The 20,913-nt window shown below is 44.4% G+C and overlaps 1 protein-coding gene across 6 annotated transcripts in view; it reads left to right on the top strand.

The window, feature by feature from the left end:
* taok3a (TAO kinase 3a) overlaps window positions 1-20,222 on the top strand; it is a 92,704-nt gene extending 72,482 nt beyond the window's left edge. For 4 of the 6 annotated variants that reach the window (XM_036980179.1, XM_036980176.1, XM_036980177.1 and 1 more), the window contains 11 exons: window positions 1,592-1,673; window positions 3,844-4,011; window positions 4,554-4,748; window positions 5,961-6,092; window positions 9,799-10,035; window positions 10,479-10,607; window positions 14,307-14,510; window positions 15,497-15,736; window positions 16,150-16,362; window positions 16,845-17,027; window positions 18,711-20,222. In XM_036980179.1, the coding sequence (XP_036836074.1) occupies window positions 1,592-1,673; window positions 3,844-4,011; window positions 4,554-4,748; window positions 5,961-6,092; window positions 9,799-10,035; window positions 10,479-10,607; window positions 14,307-14,510; window positions 15,497-15,736; window positions 16,150-16,362; window positions 16,845-17,027; window positions 18,711-18,872 (1,945 nt within the window). In that variant the 3' untranslated portion in view covers window positions 18,873-20,222. Of the gene's footprint in view, window positions 1-1,591; window positions 1,674-3,843; window positions 4,012-4,553; window positions 4,749-5,960; window positions 6,093-6,162; window positions 6,181-8,900; window positions 9,042-9,798; window positions 10,036-10,478; window positions 10,608-14,306; window positions 14,511-15,496; window positions 15,737-16,149; window positions 16,363-16,844; window positions 17,028-18,710 lie in introns of those variants that run through there. The other 2 variants (XM_036980181.1, XM_036980180.1) reach the window with 2 other exon arrangements.
* The last annotated feature ends 691 nt before the right edge of the window (window positions 20,223-20,913 follow it).

The raw sequence follows: 20,913 nt of genomic DNA, 5'->3' as shown, positions 1-20,913 counted from the left end.
CAATAAATAAATATGTGATTGTCTTTACAGTATGCAAAGATTTAGCATATTTTGACAAATTAGCATTAAAAGCAAGCCTTAGTCTTGTACTGAAGAGAGTGTGTGTGTGTGAAGCAAGGTTATGGTCCTCCCATAGAGATACAATATGATTTAGTTTTCGATTTCACACACACACACAGTAGTCAGTGTATTGTTGGAGGTGCTCCAAATAGGCCTCTGGCATGAACCTCTCTCATTAGCTGAGACTAGTTGAAAATGTATACCACTATGTAGACTGCATGGCATCGCCACACAGAGCGTTTGAAGATGGACTTTCAATAACACGGACAAATCAAATGTTATTTGTCACATGCGCCGAATACAACAGGTATAGATCTTAGTGAAATGCTTACTTACAAGCCCCTAACCAACATGATGAATAGCTATAGAAGCACCCTGGCTTTACCCTGACTCTAAGGCTTGAAAGGTGGGGACGTGGATATACATTCCCCTATGTATGTGTTTGGACAGTGAAGCTAAAACTTTTAGGCTCTATACACCAACCAGCATTTTGGATTTGAGATCAAATGTTTTACCCATTTTGAAAAGAAAGCACTTTGTGGTCCCACCATTTGAAGGTATCATACGTATTTGGACAAATTCACTTAGTGTATTGAATGTAGTCCAACGTTTAGTATTTGGTCCCCTATTCCTAGCACACAATGACTACATTAAGCTTGTGACTTCACAAACTTGTTGGATGCATTTGCAGTTTGTTTTAGTTGTGTTTCGGTAGAATTGAATGGTAAATCATGTATTGTCATTTTGGTGTCCATGAATAATGATGAGTGATACATTTAGAGGCTTAAATGTCAGCCCCCCCCCCCAAAACATTCTAACCTCCCTTTTATTGGTAATGGTAAAAGGTTAGCATGTTTTGGGGGCATGATCTTTATGCCTCTAAATGTATCACTCATCATTATTCACAATTCATTCAGGATGATCTGTAATCATGGTAGCATCCACATTAATGTAGGGTTAGGGTTAAATAACAATAGAATGACTCTAAAATGACACTACATTATTTACCATTCATTTCTACACAACCAAAACAGACTCTAAATGCATCCAACAAGTTTGAATAGTCACAAGCTTGATGTAATCACTGCGTGCTAGGAATATGGGACCAAATACTCAACTTTTGATTAGATTGAAAAGGCTACAAGTGAATTTGTCCAAATACTTATGACATCTTCAAATGGAGGGACTAGATAAATAGTGTTCATTTATAAAAGGTCAAATGGATATGTTAAATACTATCAAACAAAAGGTTACATTCTGTACAGTCAGTCACCTCATTAAAGTTTTAGCTTCACTGTACATATAAATACGTAGGGGCGTGTATATATTTTTTACATTTGAGTAATTTAGCATACACTCTTATCCAGAGCGACTTAGTTAGTTAATGCATTCATCTTAAGATAGCAAGGTGAGAGCTATTGCCTTTTTATTCCTGTCTAATCATGGTTGTATTCTGTTTTCTTCCAAATCCTTCCACCTCTTCACCACCTCTCCATCGCTCCACCTGTCCATCCATCTATCTTTCTACAAGGTCGGACCCCTTCCGGAGCTTCGTTGACTACTGCCTACTCAAAATTCCTCAGGACAGACTCTCGTCGGGGGAGCTGCTGCGAGTGAGTGCACTTCCTGGTATCTCTGACAGAGGCTGTGGCCTCACTTCCTGTGTCCAGTCTCTCAAAGACCATCTGGATGAATGCTTCCAAAATGGCACCCTATTCCCTAGTGAGAGAGTTGGACTCACAAATATCAACCACCCCCAGCTATGCTACATACGTTTGGAGTGTAGAGCCAATAGAATAAAAAATGCTTCACTGTCCCAATAATTACGGAGGGCACTGTAATGCACTACTTTTGACCAGAACCCAATGGGACCTGGTCAAAAGTAGCACACTCTGTAGGGAGTAGGGTGCCATTCAGATACAGCTGATGATTCACTGCCTCCCACAGCTGTAGAGAAAATAGGAATGAAAGATTCCACAGGGGTTAAGATTTGTTGTTCACATATGCACGCACACACACACACACACACACACACTGATCCCACAAGGGTTAGGGTTTTGTTGTTAAGCATTTTTGAACCCTTTTTTTTGTTTGTTTTTATCTTGCGCTGTAGTACACCTCGTGTTGGAGGTTCCATAAGACATCCATAAGACATCCATAGTGTGTGTGACCAAATCCCCTTGACACACAATGAAAGCTAAAGTCAGACTGACTGCCCCCACAGACCCATGTGTTATAGTACAAGATCGGTCAGTTGTGTGTCAAGGTATTCTGCTAGCTAGCCTTTGTTTGTACATCCTGATTGGCCAATCCACTGTGTGTGTGTGTCTGACCATGTAATGTAGAGTTGATCTTTTTGTTTGTTTGGCCGAGAAGTAATCCTATTGGCCTGCTAAGAGTTTTATGTTCTTGATTGGTTGTCACACTCTCTCACTAGCCTGTCGGTCTTACCTGGCTGCCCAAGGAGGGGTTAGTGGGCTAGAGGGGATGAGATGGTGGGGGCTTGTCTGGAGCTCTGGGTAGAAGTAACCCTTATCCCTTAGGTGCAGATCTAGGATAAGCTTTCCCTCTCCCAAATCCTAACCTTAATTATTAGTGGGGAAAAGGCTAAACTGACCATAGATCAGTGCCTAGTAGGCAGCTTGCTCCTAATCTGAGTCGGGGCAGGGGGCATCCAGATCACCGCCCCTCAAGCCCCTGATTAATACAAACACACACACACTCATTGCCCTCTGCCCCTCTTTGAGCTCTTTAGGAGAAATCAGGTCAGAATTGCATGGTTGGGTGCATGCATCGAAAAAATGGGTGAGGAAAATGTAATGGGTTGAAGGGAAAGGAAGACAAGAATCCGAACCATCGGTCCGACTCCGTTCATGGTCCCCAGGATAGTTTTTTTTTTCGGGAAGGGATTACTCTGAAGATTAGTCCTCTCTCTCTCTCTTTTTCTATTGCTCTCTCTCTCCCAGCCCCCTGGTACATGGCAGCTCTGGTTTTCTAACTCACACTTTCGCTCCCTCTGTCCGTTTGTTTGAAAACGGGAAAATGTTTCCTCTCTATTTCCAGACGATGATGTCATCCTTCTGAATCAGAGAGTCCATTACATTACTCCAGCCAGCATCTGTCAGATAGAAGGGAAGGTGTGTAGGGCGAGACATACATGGCCGTTTCAGCCCCCAAATGGTTGCATACATTGCATTTCCACTAAGCAGGCATTTAGCAAGAAAAGATGTGTGTGTGAGCGTGTGTGCGTGCGCTACCGGTCAGTCCCATATGAACACTATTGGATGGAGTATTTTCTTTTTACACATTTTTTTCTTTTCTTTTTCTGGTAAGCCAGCAGAAGAAACTCTATCTAGGTTGAATAACCCACAGGCGCCCTCTAGTGACCAATGGGAAAAGAGCGAGAGAGAAATAATTATCTGAAATAATAATCACATGGAGTATTGATATATTATTGATATAGAAAACATGTTTATAATACCATGGATTTATAGGGCTGTGTTATATCAGATTAAACATTTAAGAGGTCTTACCCCATTTTGTGGACCTGTTTCTACACTTACCCTGACTGCCCTGTCAACACCCATAGACTATTTCTTTGGTACATATCTTACATATGTACATACTTTACAATCAGACAGTCAAACAGACAGACACTGTGTATAACTTCCGCCCTCTTTTGCTCCTGTCCACCTGCAACATGACTTTGTGTATCAGAATCGCCTCCTGCGGATCCTCATGAATCCTAACCTCTAAGCCCTCCGCCCTCTCTCCTCTACCCAGCATGACTTCGTCCGTCGGGAGCGTCCCCCACGGGTCCTCACGGAGCTCATCCAGAGGACCAAGGATGCGGTGCGGGAGCTCGACAACCTGCAGTACCGCAAGATGAAGAAGATCCTCTACCAGGAGAAACACAACGGACCCATGGGGGAGAGCCAGGAGGAGGAGGAGGTGGGCTTAACACCACTTAAACAAACCATGTTCACCAAAGATAAAATGAGTAGCATATGTGTGAGGATAGATTTAGCTTCTTGAGTCAAGAAAGGCTTAAACCTCAACTGAACTCCTATTCCTGTTTGGCACAAAAAAAGATAACTGTCACAGAGGAGGAATATGTGTCTCAGAGGTCAGCAAAGGTTGACATGGAGAAGATACCTATTATTCTGTTTACAGGTCTTGAACCAGGCCCAAGGGTAAAGCAGTACTCACACATTTGAAATCATGTCAAATTGACCATTAACACCCATTTGTCTCAAACGAGGCCATTTCAGTCAGGCAGACAGGCAGACAGGCAGACAGGCAGACAGACAGACAGACAGACAGACAGACAAGACAGTAGCTATGTCCTACAATCATGTGTGTCTGGCCTAACCGGGGCATTATGCTTGAGTGTGTCACACAAATAGGAGCGTGTGGCACAAAAGTGTTGGTGTGTTTCCCACAATTCCCTTACTGAATACTGATCCCCATCTCCTGCTTCTGTCTGTCTCCAGGAATCTGAGCAGGCCAGCTGTAAGATGAACAGCCTGGGCAGTAATCACTCCATCCCCAGCACCTCGGTCAGTACAGGTAGCCAGAGTAGCAGCATTAACAGCATGCAGGAGGTCCTAGACGAGAGCTGCTCCGACATGACCATGATGCACCATGACTACGACAGCACCCTCGAGTCCTCCGCACACACCAAGAAGGTAACACTGACAGAGCGAGAGGGAGAGAAACACACACACACACACACAAGCTAGCAGACACACACGTGTGTACACAGGAAGAAGGTAAGACTCATCTATCACTATCAGTGAACCGCCAGGTAGTCACCCACTCCAAACCTACTCACGTCCTCAAGGATAGCTCAAACAAACAGGAACACACATGCCAATAAGGTACTGCTCATCTAGTACCCTCAGCCAGCAGCCACCTACACCAAACTTCAACCCACGTCCTCAAGATTGACAGCTCTCAGGGGTGCATCAACACACAAACAGGAAGACTCGCACTAACGAGTGAGCTTCCACACTATCACTCCAACCCACGTCCAAAGAAACACACAAACACACACAACCAACCTCCGAGGTAATCATATGATCGTACTGTTCACAAACAAACCTAGCGCTGTTAAACATTGACACCATGGAAACCAGACACATTTTTCTCCCGCTCCAAAATCCTGCTTAGCTTGATTCCTATAAATATGCTCTTGATAGACACACACACACACACACACACACACACACACACACACACACACACACACACACACACACACGGAGATACACAGAGCCGGAGTTCATCAGTGCTGTGAATCACACCCTCAGAACAAAGATGCCCTCTCTTCTCCTCTCCGCTGGCGTCTCCATGCAGGCTGAGGTTGACACACTGCTGAATGCCTGACATTCACTCTGAATACTCTTTGTCTCGGGCATCGTAGCACAACACACACACACACACGTGCGCACGCTTCAAACAGCAGCAGATTATGAGATGCCTGTCATTCCTCGTCTTTGTCCATTCATCTGCCTGCAATGACGGACTGTTATTAAAAATGTCACTCGGTGTCTAGGTTGACGATGTGTCACGAGACAACCGTGGGTGTAGCAGAACCTGAGGAGGTGACAGACTGTCTTGTCTATAGATTCTAGTTCATTTTCTTCTGTAACTGGTCATGAACAATGTACTGTAGTGAAGTGCAGTATTGGCATTATGGCAATAAAAGATTAATAAAACTCCGGGTTTATACTATAACCATCACACTTCGGGTTGAGTTTAATCCAAAACCTGTTCAGTACCATCCAAAAAGTGCCCCAGGATTTTGCCATTTTCTCATCTGGTTCTGTACACAGTGAAAGTTATACTATTGTAGTGACAGGCCATGAAACTCAAAAGTGTATCATCTCTTTCGTCAGGACCACGGGTATAACTGGGATGATGGTGTGAAACGTGACCACAGGCCCGAGCTGAGACCAGCCTCCTCAGACAAGAGCCAGGCACACAACTACCGCCACAACAACTTTTCTACCATCAAATCAGCATCGCTGGTAAGGGTCAACACACCTTTGTCTCTCTAGCTTCATCTGTCTCACTCTGTCTCTGTGTCCACTATCCACCATCAAATCAGCATCGCTGGTAAGGGTCAACACACCTTTGTCTCTCTAGCTTCATCTGTCTCACTCTGTCTCTGTGTCCACTATCCACCATCAAATCAGCATTGCGTGTAAGGGCTAACATCATAGTTCGCTCTCCCTGGGTGACATCAAGTCTCCCCCATTCTCTGTCCATCTTTCCCTCTCTTTTTTTCCCCCCTTTGTCCGTCTCTATTTCCCTTTGCGTGTCTTGCTCGCTATCCTTCTTTCTCTAGCCTCCTCCTTCTCTCCCCTTCCTCATTCTTCTCATTCTCTTCCTATTGTTTTCTCTCTCCTCTCTGTACTTTCCTTCCTGTCCTCCCCTCCTGCTCTTTAATATTGCTCTCGCACTTCCCTCCCTCTCACTAGACCCCTTTGTCTTCTCCCAGTCCTTCACTATCCTTCCGTTCGCCTTCACCTCCTCTTCCCCTCCCTCCCTCTCTTCTCTCCTGTACTTTTCCCCTCACTAATATCAGTCTCATACCCCCTCTATGGTTGTGGGGGGGGCAGGCAGTATGGAGTAATATTACCATCCTTGCCTTTCTCTTTCTCTCGCCCTCTCCATGTCTGTTGTCATGGTTACAGGGCTCCAGTAAGCAGCTATCTAGAGTGGTAATGGTGTCTAAGCTCTGTCTACCACTGGTTTTAATTGTGGTATTTGTTTCCTTCCGATCTCCTGGTTTCTGGACTAGCTATAGCACTGGGGGAACTGGGAGGAAACAGGGTTTGTGTGTCTATGTCCTTAACATGCCATGTGTTACAGAGCTTTACTGACTGATAGTGGAGTGTTTTCCACTGTTTTAGTGCTTTCTTTATCATTTGTCAATACGGACCCTTTCTTTGTTGTTGACTGTGTTCATCAGTTAATCCGAGTGAATTGGCTGTTTTAGTTCTTCTCCAAAAGAGGCAGGTTATAGTTGCATTCAGACAGCGTGTCGTCTGTTGCTGCTGCGGTGACTCGATGACATCATCTCTTTCTGGCTGGCGCGAGGCGAGCACACGGCCCCAGATGGACCCTGCACGGCTCTCGCTCAGACTGGAAAGAGCAGGTGGAGGGAGGAAGGGAGACAGGGAGAGGGGGGAGGGAGGATAAGCAATATAGAATGACAAAGAAAAAGGGAGGGAGAAGAGATGAGCGGATGGGATGAACAGAAAAGAGGAGAGAGAAACAGGCAGACAGACGGACAAGAGAGACAGATGGAGAGCGAGGGAGAAAGACTGAAGAAGAAAGAAAGCGAGAAAGAGCGGGAGAGAGGAGAGACCGACACAGACAGACAAATGGACAAGAGAGCAAGTCAAGTAGGCAGAGAGGAATGAGACTGAAGGCAAGATAGAAAGTGAGAAAAAAGAGAGGGAGAGGAGAGTGTGGTGTGCTCTGTCTGGTCTCACTGAATGAAGTGTTAGATGGCGGTTAAGAGGAGAGAGCAATGGGGGGGGGGGGAGAGGGAAAGAGAAGAGAGGGATAGTGAGCCCCATCTGGAGTAGAGAGGGATGAATGGGGTTATTACAGGTCAGCCAGACTGAGGAGACCGAGAGATGTTAATATAACATAGCATGTATTAACACTTTTTATGCCCATCTGAGATCTGCATATGTTTTGGTTTAGTCCACATATACAGTACTTTAGTTTGTTTATTTACATTAGAATCTCTATGGCTCTATTCTATAGACAATGCTAACAGTTTCAATCCAACCATGCTTTGCTAAATGTTGCACATGTCAGTTATGTTTGGGTGTTGCACCAGTCATACACTAACACGAGTTTTAGATATGGGCAACGGAAGGGGCTTGCCTTTTGTCGACCGGAACGTTGGTTGGCAGTTTGAAGACGGATGAATCTCAAAGGTTTTGGTTCGAAGTAACAGTCCCCTGTTTAGGATGTCAGTCTATCTACTGGTCTTCTATAGGGACAGAGACCGAGAGGGATCTAGAGAGAAAAAGAGGGGGGGGTCCTCTCTATGTAACGTAACAAAGTGGGAAAAGTATAGGTCCAAATACTTTCCGAATGTTAACACAGAATAAACACAAAATAAATCAAACTTTACACACAAGACTCCCTTGATTAACCAGGTCATTGACTTAGTGGCTGACCTGACAAACAAATAAAACAAACAAATAAACCAACCAAAATGTCCTTCCACCATTGTGTCCCAATGTCTTAATAACCTTTGACCTGGAAGTGTTCCCTCTGGAGCGTGATTCCCTCCTTTGAGCCAGGCTGTGTGAATGGCGGTCACATGACGTGACTTGGCCCTTGGTGGCAGCGTGGCAGAAAGCAAGTGACTAGGATTGGCTCTGCATTACAGTAGGGGTATTGATTCAGATAGATTAGGAGGGGATCTCCCTCTTTCTCACCCTCTCTCCCTCTCCTTTTCTCAGCCCCCCCCCCCTCTCTGTCTTCGTTTCTGACAACACTTCTCCTCACCCTCTCTCTCTCCCTCCTCTCCCTCTCTCAATGAGGCTTTCATGTGACCCACCTGCTGAACGAGCGCCGCTCGGCCCCCAAAGAGCCCCCTCTGTTCTGCCTTCCCATGGAGCCCGCTCCCTCTCCCTCCCTCATTCACAGTTCACACGCCTGCCCCTGTGTTGCTGCCCCTGTGTAGCTGCCCCTGTGTAGCCCACAGCCGCCGTGTTTGTCCAACGTCGTTTGTCTAAACGTAAACCAACCAGCGCAGTTCTTGCCGATTTGTTGCTGGGTTGGGTAAAGCTGAGCTGAGGGGTTTGGGTGTAGGAAATGCCACACAGGGTTTCTGGATGCTTGCACGGTTGTTGAACATGAACGTCGCCATGATGCTTGGCCTTAAGAAGATGAGTTATGAGAAGATGAACGACTACTATGGGGACCTGGATAGTCCCTTTTGTCAGGTTTGGTTTGTTTGTCCTCTTTATATTGTTGTGATTTTGATTTACTTGGCTTAAGCCCTTGGCACCTATGAGGAACATAGGCCATTGACAAATGTCTTCCTTCTCACTCGGTTTTGGGCTAGTTTTTACAGGTTGCACCTGTTAGATTGTTGTGAGGCTGGTAATAATGCAGTGGTCAAGAGCATTGGTGTTGGTTGGCTTTGTACTGGATTGATCAGTCGGCAGGGCGGTGTTATAAGCTAAGCGGTCGGTGTGACTTCCTCTCAAACCTCTTTAACCAGCTCTGTCATATTGAGTGTTTACAATGTACCTATTTGACTGCCAGATTAAGATGTTTTTTGTTGCGTTGCCCTGTTTCTTACAGTATTAACTCCATGTTCTCTAGCTTGGTGTTGCTTTGATGTTTCCCAATGTTGATCCCGGCTTTGGTAATGCATCCAATGTTGTTTGCAGTTAGATGTCACTTCATTCATGGTTCACATTACATCTTAGTCCACTCATAAGGTAAATCTATGCTGAGTAACCAGTTAGAATGAAATCAAATCTGCATGAACAGGGAACTGCTAAACCTTGAAGACCAAATGTGGAGGTTCTCCTAGCGTAGCATGGTATACCTGCTAGGGCTCCGTTCCAGTGTCCCCACTAGTGGTTGCCTGCATACCATCCATTTCCTGTATACCACTCCTGGCTGTACACCTTCACTCTTGACCTCTGATCTCTGCCCTCATTGGCCTCACTGAACCTTTTCTTTCGCCAGGTGACCAAGCAGATCCATGAGCATGAGCAAGAGAATGAGCTGCGGGAGCAGATGTCGGGGTATAAACGTATGAGACGGCAGCACCAGAAGCAGCTGATAGCTCTGGAAAACAAGCTGAAGGCTGAGATGGATGAACACAGACTGAAGCTGCAGAAGGAGGTGGAGACCCAGGCCAACAATGCCTACATAGAGCTGGAGAAACTGGCTAAGAGACACACCGTCCACTGTGACAAAGAGGTAGGTTTGGTTGGGGGGGGGGTCCAGGGAGGGGAGTGGTTGGGGGTCCTGACCTAGAGAAGCTGGCCTGTCCTAGAGAAGTGCCATGCCGTCCTCACAGAAAAGGTGTCTGGGGAGGGGGGGAGGGGTGTTAACCTTCTTACTTTGGGGAGAGGGAAACTCACTCATGTTATGGGTTGGGCATTGCTGCCACCCAATGTCGAGTAGAAGTTAAAAAGCTAACTAGGTCATCTGTAACTCTGCAGACTAGGCTAACATCCATGATCCAGCATGCCCTCCTTGTCATACAAGAACACCTGGAGGAATGTAAGCCAGAAGGCTAGCTAGCGAAACAACATTAGGCATGTGTTTTCTCGCTCTGTTCCTCTCTCCCATATGAGGCCCCTTCACAGCTAACTAACATCTCTTCCTATCTCTCCCCCTGCCATCTTATCTCCCCTCAGATGAAGACGACGTCAGCAGACGAGAAGAAGTTCCAGCAGCAGATAGTGGCCCAGCAGAAGAAGGAACTCACCACCTTCCTAGATAACCAGAAGAAGCAGTACAAGCTCTGCAAGGAGAAGATTAAAGAGGTCCGCAACGCTATGTTTGTTTATGTCCTCTAGCCAGCCCCTGTTTCCTGCCTCTAGCTGTGTGTCTGTTTGTGTCCGCTAGCTAGTACTGTACCCCCTCTTCCCCTGCCTCTTGTATGACTGATCTCAGCACCCTGAATCACAACAGACTATAGAATGATACATTTGGTACGCTGTGTTTTGTGCTGGATGGAATCAGCCCTCCTCCAAATACATACATACACACACAAACCTGCAAATACACAAACATACACAAGTACAGTATTTCCGTCATGCCTTTTACTGAGAAGGAGCTGAGTTTGGGCCTCCCGAGTGGCCCAGCGGTCTAAGGCACTGCATCACAGTGCTAGAGGTGTCACTACAGATTCGGATACGATCCCGGCCTGTGTCACAGCCGGCCGTGACCGGGAAACTCATGAGGCAGCGGGTCAGGGGAGGGTTTGGCCGGCCGGGATGCCCTTGTCCCATCGTGCTCTAGCAACTCCTGTGGTGGGCCGGGCGCATGTATGCTGACACGGTCGCCAGTTGGGCAGTGTTTTCTCCGACACAGCTGGCTTCCGTTTTTTAAAATGTATTTTAATTTTATTTCACCTTTATTTAATCAGGTAGGCCAGTTGAGAACAAGTTCTCATGTACAACTGCGACCTGGCCAAGATAAAGCAAAGCAGTGAGACAAAAAACAACACAGAGTTACACATGGGATAAACAAAAGTACAGTCAATAACACAATAGAAAAATCTATATACAGTGTTTAAAAATGGAGTAAGGAGGTAAAGCAATTAATAGGCCATAGTAGCGAAGTAATTACAATTTAGCAAATCAACACTGAAGTGATAATGTGCAGATGAAGATGTGCAAGTAGAAATACTGGTGTGCAAAAGAGCAAAAAGTAAATAAAAACAATATGGGGATGAGGTAGGTAGTTTGGTGGGCTATTTACAGCTGCAGAGATCAGTAAGCTGCTCAGATAGCTGATGCTTAAAGTTAAGCGAGCAGTGTGTTAAGAAGCAGAGTGGCTTGGCAGGGTCGTGTTTCGGAGGACACAGCTCTCGACCTTCGCCTCTGCCGAGTCTGTACGAGAGTTGCAGCAATGGGACAAGACTGTAACTACTACTTGGATATCACGAAATTGGGGAGGAAAAGGCTATTTAAAAAAAAAAAAGGGAAAAAAAGAAGACCTTAGTCACCCCTTCTACTCACTACGCGCGCACACACACACAAGTTGTGTTTTTGTTTCTAAGAACATTGGCACACTATTTCTCAAAACTGGAGCCATTGTTGTGGATTGTTAGATACATCATGTTTCGTTTAGTGACAGGAACTAGGCCATCTCTGTTAGCAGGCATTGTTGGCCTGGACTGATATATATCCCAACAAACTGTAGGTAGAGATGAGTCATTCAACACAGAAATATCAGGGATCTAATACACTTCACAAAGTGTTTTAGCTTGAGAGTGTATTAAGACATGGATTCCCTATATAGTGCACTACTTTTCACCAGAGTCCAAAAGTAGTGCAATAAAAATGTAATAGGGTACAATTTGGGATACAACAATGGATTTATCATAACATCCATGGAACCGAATGGGGACAGACACTAACTGTAGCAGTGCAGGATACTGAGGGGAGGATGGCTCATAGTAATGGCTGGAATGGGATCAATGGAATGGTGTCAACCATTGGAAACCACATGTTTGACACCATTCCATTGACTCCATTCATCCTACCCTCAGCATCCTCCACTGATCTGGAGGGATAGTTCACCCAAAAACTGAATTTCTGTGATGCAGCCTGAGTCCGAATATGGTGACAGAGGGACTTCTGGCTTCTCCGACAGCTACTGATAATTTATTTGACTCTGTTTTCTACACTACTATACATTTAGATAGTTCACCCCAAAATGTAAAATATGTCTGTATTTACACCTCAAAAGTGTTTGAGTGAGTGTGTCTATAATTCCCACTATCTATTGCTGTATTTTTGCCTGAAATACATTCTTAGATAATGAGATGACCTGCTGCACACCTGACCATTAGTCCAAATAAAGATGTAGGAACAAAGTACAGTGCTGTGAAAAAGTATTTGCCCCCTTTCTGATTTACTCTATTTTTAAATAGTTTTGATACTGAATGTTATCAGATCTTCAACCAAAACCAAATATTAGATAAAGAGAACCGGAGTTGACAAATAGCAAAACATATTTCTACTTTTCTTTAATTAACATAGTTATGCAACACTCAAGTCCCCTGTGTGGAAAAATGAATTGCCTCCTTACGCTCAATAACTGGTTGTGCCACCTGTAGCTGCAATGACTGCAACCACCTTCCTGCTTCCTGTAGTTGTTGATTAGTCTCTCACATTGTTATGGAGGAATTTTGGCCCACTGCATTGAATCAGAGACATTTGTGGGTTTTCAAGCATGAACTGCTCATTTCAAGTACTGCCACAACATCTCAACTGGGATTAGGTCTGGACTTTAACTAGGTAATTCCAAAACGGTTACTTTTTAGCTATTTTGATGTAGACTTGATTGTGTGTTTTGGATCATTGTCTTGCTGCATGACCCGGCTGTGCTTCAGCTCACAGACGGATGGCCTGACATTCTCTTGTAGAATTCTCTGATTCAGAGCAGAAAGGATGGTTCTTTCTATTAAAGAAAGTCGACCAGGTCCTGAGGCAGCAAAGCATCCCCAAGCTATCACACTACCACTACCATGCTTTAAGCCATTTTGATGCAGACTTTATTGTGTGTTTTGGATCATTGGTCCTATTATAACTGGCGAAAACCAAACACTACGTTCCACAATAAAAACCTCATACCAATGGTCAAGCATGGTGGTCGTAGTGTGACGGTTTGGGGATGCTTTGCTGCCTCAGGACCTGGATTGACTTGCCTTAATAGAAGAAACCATGAATTCTGCTCTGTCAAATAATTATTTTAATTTTTTCCTTTATTTTTTATTTAACTAGGCAAGTCAGTCAAGAACAAATTCTTGTTTACAATGACGGCTTACCCCAGCCAAACCCAGACAACGCTGGGCCAATTGTGTACTGCCCTATGGGACTCCCAATCACGGCCAGATGTGATGCAGCCTCGAACCAGATACTGCAGTGATGCCTCTTGCACTGAGATGCAGTGTCTTAGACTACAGGAGAATGTCAGGCCATCCGTCTGTGAGCTGAAGCTGAAGTGCAGCTGGGTCATGCAGCAAGATAAATGATCCAAAACACACAGTCACGTCTACACGAAAATGGCTAAAAAGCAACAAATTTGAAGTTTTTTAAAGTCCAGACCTAATCCCAATTGAGATGATGTGGCAGGACTTGAAACGAGCAGTTCATTCTTGAAAACCCACAGCAGTTCTGCATGGAAGAGTGGGTGAAAATTCCTCCACAGCGACATGAGAGACTGATCAACAACTACAGAAAGAGTTTGGTTGGAGTCGTTGCAGCTAAAGGTGGCACAATTTATTGAGTGTAAGGGGCAATTACTTTTTCACACAGGGGCATTGGGTGTTATTAATAAATGAAATAAGTATGGCATTGTTGTGTTATTTGTTCACTCAGGTTCCCTTTATCTAATAATACGTTTTGGTTGAAGATCTGATAACATTCAGCATCAAAAAATATGAAAAGGTTGAGAAAATTGTGTATATATATTTATTAACCTTAATCTGTCGTCAATCTCCATCCCTTCAGGAGATGAACGAAGACCACCACACCCCTAAGAAGGAGAAGCAGGAGCGTTTGTCGAAGCACAAGGAGAACTTGCAGCACAGCCAGGCTGAGGAGGAGGCCCATCTCCTCGGCCAACAGAGAGTCTTCTACGACAGGAACTGCAGAGGCTTCAAACGCAAAGTCATGATCAAGAGGCATGAGTTTGAACAGGAGCAGATACGAGAGGTACAGTGTATAGATGTACAGAGAGATATTTCAATTGAGAGGCGAGGAGGAGTGAATGACGTGTGGAGAATCAGTGGGATGTGTGTTTTTTTTGGATGTACACACACTTTAGTCTGTAGTGATGTGCAGTGAACACTATTTAATCCAATAGGGATATGAATGTCACATGTCCAACTCCAACTGATTATCGATAACATTCACATGGTCAATGTTGTAACATGAAAAGCAATGTTCTTGCCAAATCGTAGACTTCTTTGACCAATACCAGTATTCCAATTGGTTTGTGAAAAACACAGAGAATGGGTTTTGCATCTTGTGGAAAGCAGATTAGAAAGTATAAGCAAGGCAACAATGCAGTAATCTCCTAATCTGCTCTGTAAATCAGGAGGGGGGGGAGTAGGACAATATTAGGAGGTCTGAGACCTTATATGGGCGTCCACCCGAAACCTAGGGGCACATTGGATGATACCCTAAAGCTAGCCTGGTCCAAGATCTGCTTGTACTGTCTTGTCCACTCAGCACAAACAGCCCTGGGACCAGGCTACCAAAACCCAGCCAGCTCTGAAACTGCTCCTCTCATATGCTTGAAGGATAGGAATAAGGGACATTTTTTAGGAGTATTTGGATATAGTGTCTGTGTGTTATTGCCAATTGTATGGTGGCACTGTTGTGCCTGAGATGTTATTTACCTAGTGACATTGCCATAGCATAGTAGAACAACAGGAACCTTGAAAAAGCAGAAAACAAATGCACAAAGAATTGAAGTGTAGTCTTGTGTCTGCAATGTCCATAAGTGCAACACCACGTGACACTGATGCTCCAGTCCTTTCTCATACAAAAGCAAAGTTTGTGTCATGGATGACCATTATAATTCCCATCTCTTCCTCCCTCTCCTCTCCTCCCCTTCCCACTTTCTCTCTCCATTTATCCCTCCCTATCTCTCCATATCTCTCGCTCCCTCCCCCTCTCTCTCCCACTCTGATCAGGAGCTGAACAAGAAGAAGACCCAGAAGGAGATGGAGCATGCCATGCTGATCAGACACGATGAATCGACCCAGGAGCTGGAGCATCGTCAGCTGAAGACCCTTCAGAAGCTCCGCATGGACCTGATCCGCCTTCAGCACCAGACAGAACTGGAGAACCAGATAGAGTACAACAACCGCCGCGAGAGAGAGCTCCACCGCAAACACGTCCTGGAGCTACGGCAGCAGCCCAAGAACCTCAAGGTGCGGGTGAGGCCAGGAACAGATTGCAAATGCAACCCTGGGAATGTGATGGCTACATTGGTAGCTACATTAGGTGTTATCCAGGATCAGGCTCTGATCTAACCAGGTAGCAGATTATACAGAGCAAGACACAGTGAAATAGCAGACCATTAACCTCAAGGTGAGGGTTAGGGGTGTGCAGCCAGTGCACTCAGTCCTGGAAAAGGGGAAATCCTAACTGTTGGCTACAAAAGACTTAAATGTAACAAACCATTGCACTCATCAGAATTTGAACCATATTACGACAGGCAAAGAACATACAGTAGAAACGGAATGTAATGGGTCAACAGGATCCCTCAAATCCATCTGTGTGTGTGCTTGTGTTTAACACTCTCCTCATTCACCTCACCTGTTCCAATCTCCATCTCCACCAGGCCATGGAGCTGCAGATTAAGAAGCAGTTCCAGGACACGTGTAAGGTCCAGACCAAGCAGTACAAGGCCCTGAGACACCACCAGATGGAGGTTACGCCCAAGAGCGAGCACAAGACGGTGCTCAAGGCCCTGAAGGAGGAGCAGACCAGGAAACTGGCCATCCTAGCTGAGCAGTACGAACAGAGCATCAACGAGATGATGGCATCGCAGGCGGTGAGTCGGCACAAAATGGAGAACGGGTGTTTTGATGACCGAGTTGTGATTACTAACCAATTTTTTTTTGTAACTAAGAAAGTTAATATTTGATCATTTCCTTTGACAATCTCAAAGAACTAATTCATATAAATGTCACAGATCTTATTAATTAATATCTGACATTAAGAATAGTTCCATATGGGAATGAAATAATCTTAGGCCCCAAGGCATAGGAGATTTAGGTCGTTGTAGGAGTTTGTAACCCTCTTTGCTTCTCTTATTCCCATCACTCGTCCGGTCTCTTCTTCTATTTCCTTTTCTCCTCACTTCTTCCTCTCTTTTCTCTTCACTGCCCCTCTCCCTTCATCTCTTTCACCACTCTTATTCTATTCTCTCTCCCACCCTCTTTCCTCCCCCTCCCCTCCCCCTGTCTTTTCTCTCACTCTCTCTTTATTCCCCCTTTCCTCTGTTGGGGTCTTCTCTTTATTTCTCCCCGTCAGCTGCGTCTGGACGAGGCCCAGGAAGCCGAGTGCCAGGCTCTGAGGCAGCAGCTGCAGCAGGAGATGGAGCTGCTGAATGCCTACCAGAGTAAGATCAAGATGCAGACCGAGGCCCAGCACGACAGAGAGCAGCAGAAGCTGGAGCAGAAGGTTTCGCTGCGCAGAGCCCACCTCGAACAAAAGGTAGAGGTGTCGAGTGACAGACTGATATGGAGAGAGAGACAGACCTATACGTACAGGGACACACACATACACACACAGAGCCCACCTCGAACAAAAGGTAGAGGTGTCGAGGGGGAAGTGACAGACTGATATGGAGAGAGAGACAGACCTATACGGACGGGGACACGCATGCATGCATACACACATACACACACACACACACACACACACACACACACACACACAGAGCCCACCTAGAACAAAAGGTTGAGGGGTAGGGAGGAGCAAAAACAGACACAGATACCCAGACAGATGCGCAGAACGCAGACAGACACAGATATACACACACATACTCACACTCATGCAGGCAGAGCCTTTGCGGAGCACAATGTGCTGGAAGCAGAATCAACATGCACCCACAGAGACAGACTTCACTTTCATTTGACACACATTTCACTCTACTAATTTGTAACTGAGGCCCAAAAAATGTGTCATGCACTTAGTTTTGGTTGCAAAAATCCTATCATGTTAGTGTTGTATTATTCTTACAACATGCTCTATATTTGAATCCTACCCAGTGTGTTAAAAATGAATAATTGATTTATGATATTAGATTATGTAATATGGTCCTCCATAACAATAAGACTTTACTTACTATTATATTAATTGAGTCATTGAGTCATGCCCTCCTTTCTGTGTTCTTCAGTCTGGTGTCACAACACCTTCTCTTTCACCTCTTCTCCCCAGTCAATACTTCTTCTGTACACCGCTGTTGACAATTTACATCTGAACAGTGGATGCTGATGGCCTGGCATTGCATACATTCAAATCACTGTAGGCCACTTTATCAGTCAGAATAGATTTTTTAAAATTTATTCTTGAATAATATGTTTTTCCAAGGCAATGATGTCATCGCTATATCGCTCCTTGATAACAAAGGAACATGCAGCCCTGATCCAGTTTCTGTTGCCCAGGCAGTAGCCTACAGTAGTATCATTACAGTATTATGCAACCAGTGGTGGTGTGGCGCCATCTGGTGACTATCTGTTGCCCTGCAGGCTTTCTGGATCAGGCGACGTCATTGTTAACCCTGTATCAGGGTTGTATTCATCAGGACACGCAACTGAAGAGGTTTTAAATTGTTCTGCAATGGAAAACAAAAATGCGCATTTCTTATTGGACCAGTTCAGGTGGTCCCTCCCTGTTTCAGTTTGTCTTTTTCCATCTGGATCCTAATGAACACACCCCAGACTCATACGCTTCCAGAGAAGTGCTTACTGCTGATTTCGATCCACTGTCTAGATAGGGTGTCTCAGGGGCCAGATGTAATCTGTATCTAGAGGCTTTATGGAATGGAATCAATCTGTACCAAACGCTAAAAATGAAAGATGAACAGCTAATATTTATTGATTTTAAGATGCAGACAATGGCTGTAATGGATTGATTGACAGTAAATTGTGTCTGGCTCTACTCATGGCTAGTGCAGGCATATTTCTGTCTGTAGTTAGTTGACGGAGTGGTTACAGAATTATGCTGAATTTCAAATCAACGCTGACCCAAAAATCTAAGCTAAGCAAAAAACTGAAAAAGCCTGCACACACACTACAGTGGCACTTGCAGGTCGAACTCTGCAATACTCATACCTTACTGGTTCTAAATGCTCTTGCTTCCACTAGTTTAATTAACTAAGTTGTGTTTTTTTAGATTGAAGAGGAGCTGGCTTCCCTTCAGAAGGAGCGTACAGAGAGGATCAAGCACCTGCTGGATCGCCAGGAGAGAGAGATCGACACGTTCGACATGGAGAGCCTCCGACTGGGCTTTGGTAATCTGGGGGCCCTGGACCCCCCCAAGGATGACTACAGATGACTAGGTCAGCCCTGGTGACCTCGTCTTCGTCGTCTGGTGTGACGACCCTCCTGTTCCTCCTCAGCCTCGTGACCTGGTCTGGTTTTGGTTGGACCGGGCAGTTAGGGTCTTTAGCTACTGATTCCCACACACACAGCTACACACATAAATGTGTGTACACACACACACACCAGCCACATACAAACCAGCCCAGTGCCTGCGCTGGTCAATAGCCAACGGGCCCCCCTCTCTCGTGGTGTCCGTCACAAGATGACAAAAAAATGCTGGATAACTTCCGAGGTTGTCTTTGTTTTAAAGAATAACATTACATTGTCACGGTGTTCCTGTTTCTTGTGCAATGATGACACTTTTAGTGTAACTGAAAGTGGAAACCAGAGGGAGAGAATAAGAGGACAATAGGAGTGAATAGTATTGTGTTGCTCAATGATCATGCATTAGAGGTTAATAATTTGTTCAAGCTGTGCAAAAACCTAAAGCCGAAAAACTAAAAACAAACTGGTCCTCCTTCTGCAGCCTTATTGTCTTCTTGTCCCTGCTTCCAGTTCCTTCAACTCTTTTTGCTTTTTATATTCATCAGGAAATTTTTATGGAAAATTTAAAGCAATTTGATAGGTTGAGAACATGTTTAAAGTCATAGTCTACGTAATGGTACAGTAAATAAATGTGAATCCTCCTTTGGAGAGAATTTGATTATTCACTTGACATGAGACACTGAAGAGGGAGACTTGCAATGCACCCTGATACCACTGTATCATACTGATTCTCTGCACTGGCAGGTAATGTGAATACCACATGGTTGAGTCATGACACACTATTCCCTATGTAGTGCAGTACTTTTGGGGCTCTGGTTAGTGCACGATATAGGATATAAAATAGTGCACTATGTAGGGAATAGGGTGTCATTCCAGACACAGACACATGTGAATCCCTACTCCCAGGTAGCACAAAGGGCTTTGTCGGGGCTTGGGGAGGGACATGTATTTTGTGTATAGAAGGATTTTTTTTGGAGAGCTTTTACTTATTTTCGTATTGTACTATTTTAACTGTTACTCAAATCGATTTAAAATAATAATAATGACATTTTTCTCCTTCCTCTTCGTTCAGTATTTGAAAGTTGAATCAATCGGGCAATGGGTTTCTTGCTCTGACATTTCCAACTGAAATGAATCCTTATTTTTGCTGTAACCTCCACACTCTACAAGCTGTGTATTTTCTTATAAACCAGATGAGTAAAATAAATGCTTTATTATTGCATGCACTTTAATTTAGTTTTTCAGGATTAAGAGAGAGCATGAGTCTGTCATCCAAGCTTTTAATTATATTTGTAAATAAAGTGCTCATCACACAAAGGTTTGACCTCATTGGATGTTTATTTTATTTTAATATTTTCCTTATCCGCACATGGTAAAGAGACTCCTCACACTGCAATCTATGCTTCCATGTGGTTTATTACTATGGGTGTTTAATAGATGATCATTTATTAGATCCAACTGGTTACAGTAAAGTATATGTTTAATGGATAAACAGCACCTCAATGCTCAAAGTGCAAGGCAGTAAATATGTATTTTTTTTTTCACATATACTGCCAGCTGACATTGATTGTTCTTTTACAGATACAGGTCAGCTTGGCCACATTCAAGGTTCACTACTGAATGCATTTTCTATTTTCGGAATTGTTCCATGGCTTGTGCAGGCTCAGGTTTAATTTTCAGGGGCACTTTGGCACGTTCTCATATGAATTATCTGCAGCACCATTGCCAGTGTCTACAAAAAGGAGAACTGATTCTATAGGGAGTAACTATTTCAAACTGTAAACACACTAGTAAATGAGAATGATTACAGAGAATAGAACACGACTCTAGATTGAGTTGTTTTATTGTGACTGATCATGGGGATAGTGAGATGAATTTTCAATGGGTCATAATGAGAAAATATAGGTCATTGCTCACTGTACACAATGGTAAAGTAAGCGAGTGGCACAAACAAACTAGGCTTAATTGTTGGGGTTTCTGTAGTTTAGCTACATAATGTGAATCCCACG

The sequence above is a fragment of the Oncorhynchus mykiss genome, chromosome 6 (genome assembly GCF_013265735.2).
Source record: "Oncorhynchus mykiss isolate Arlee chromosome 6, USDA_OmykA_1.1, whole genome shotgun sequence".
Lineage (NCBI taxonomy): Eukaryota > Metazoa > Chordata > Actinopteri > Salmoniformes > Salmonidae > Oncorhynchus > Oncorhynchus mykiss.
The sequence above is the reverse complement of the archived record's forward strand: the minus strand, read 5'-3'. Positions and strand labels throughout refer to the sequence as shown.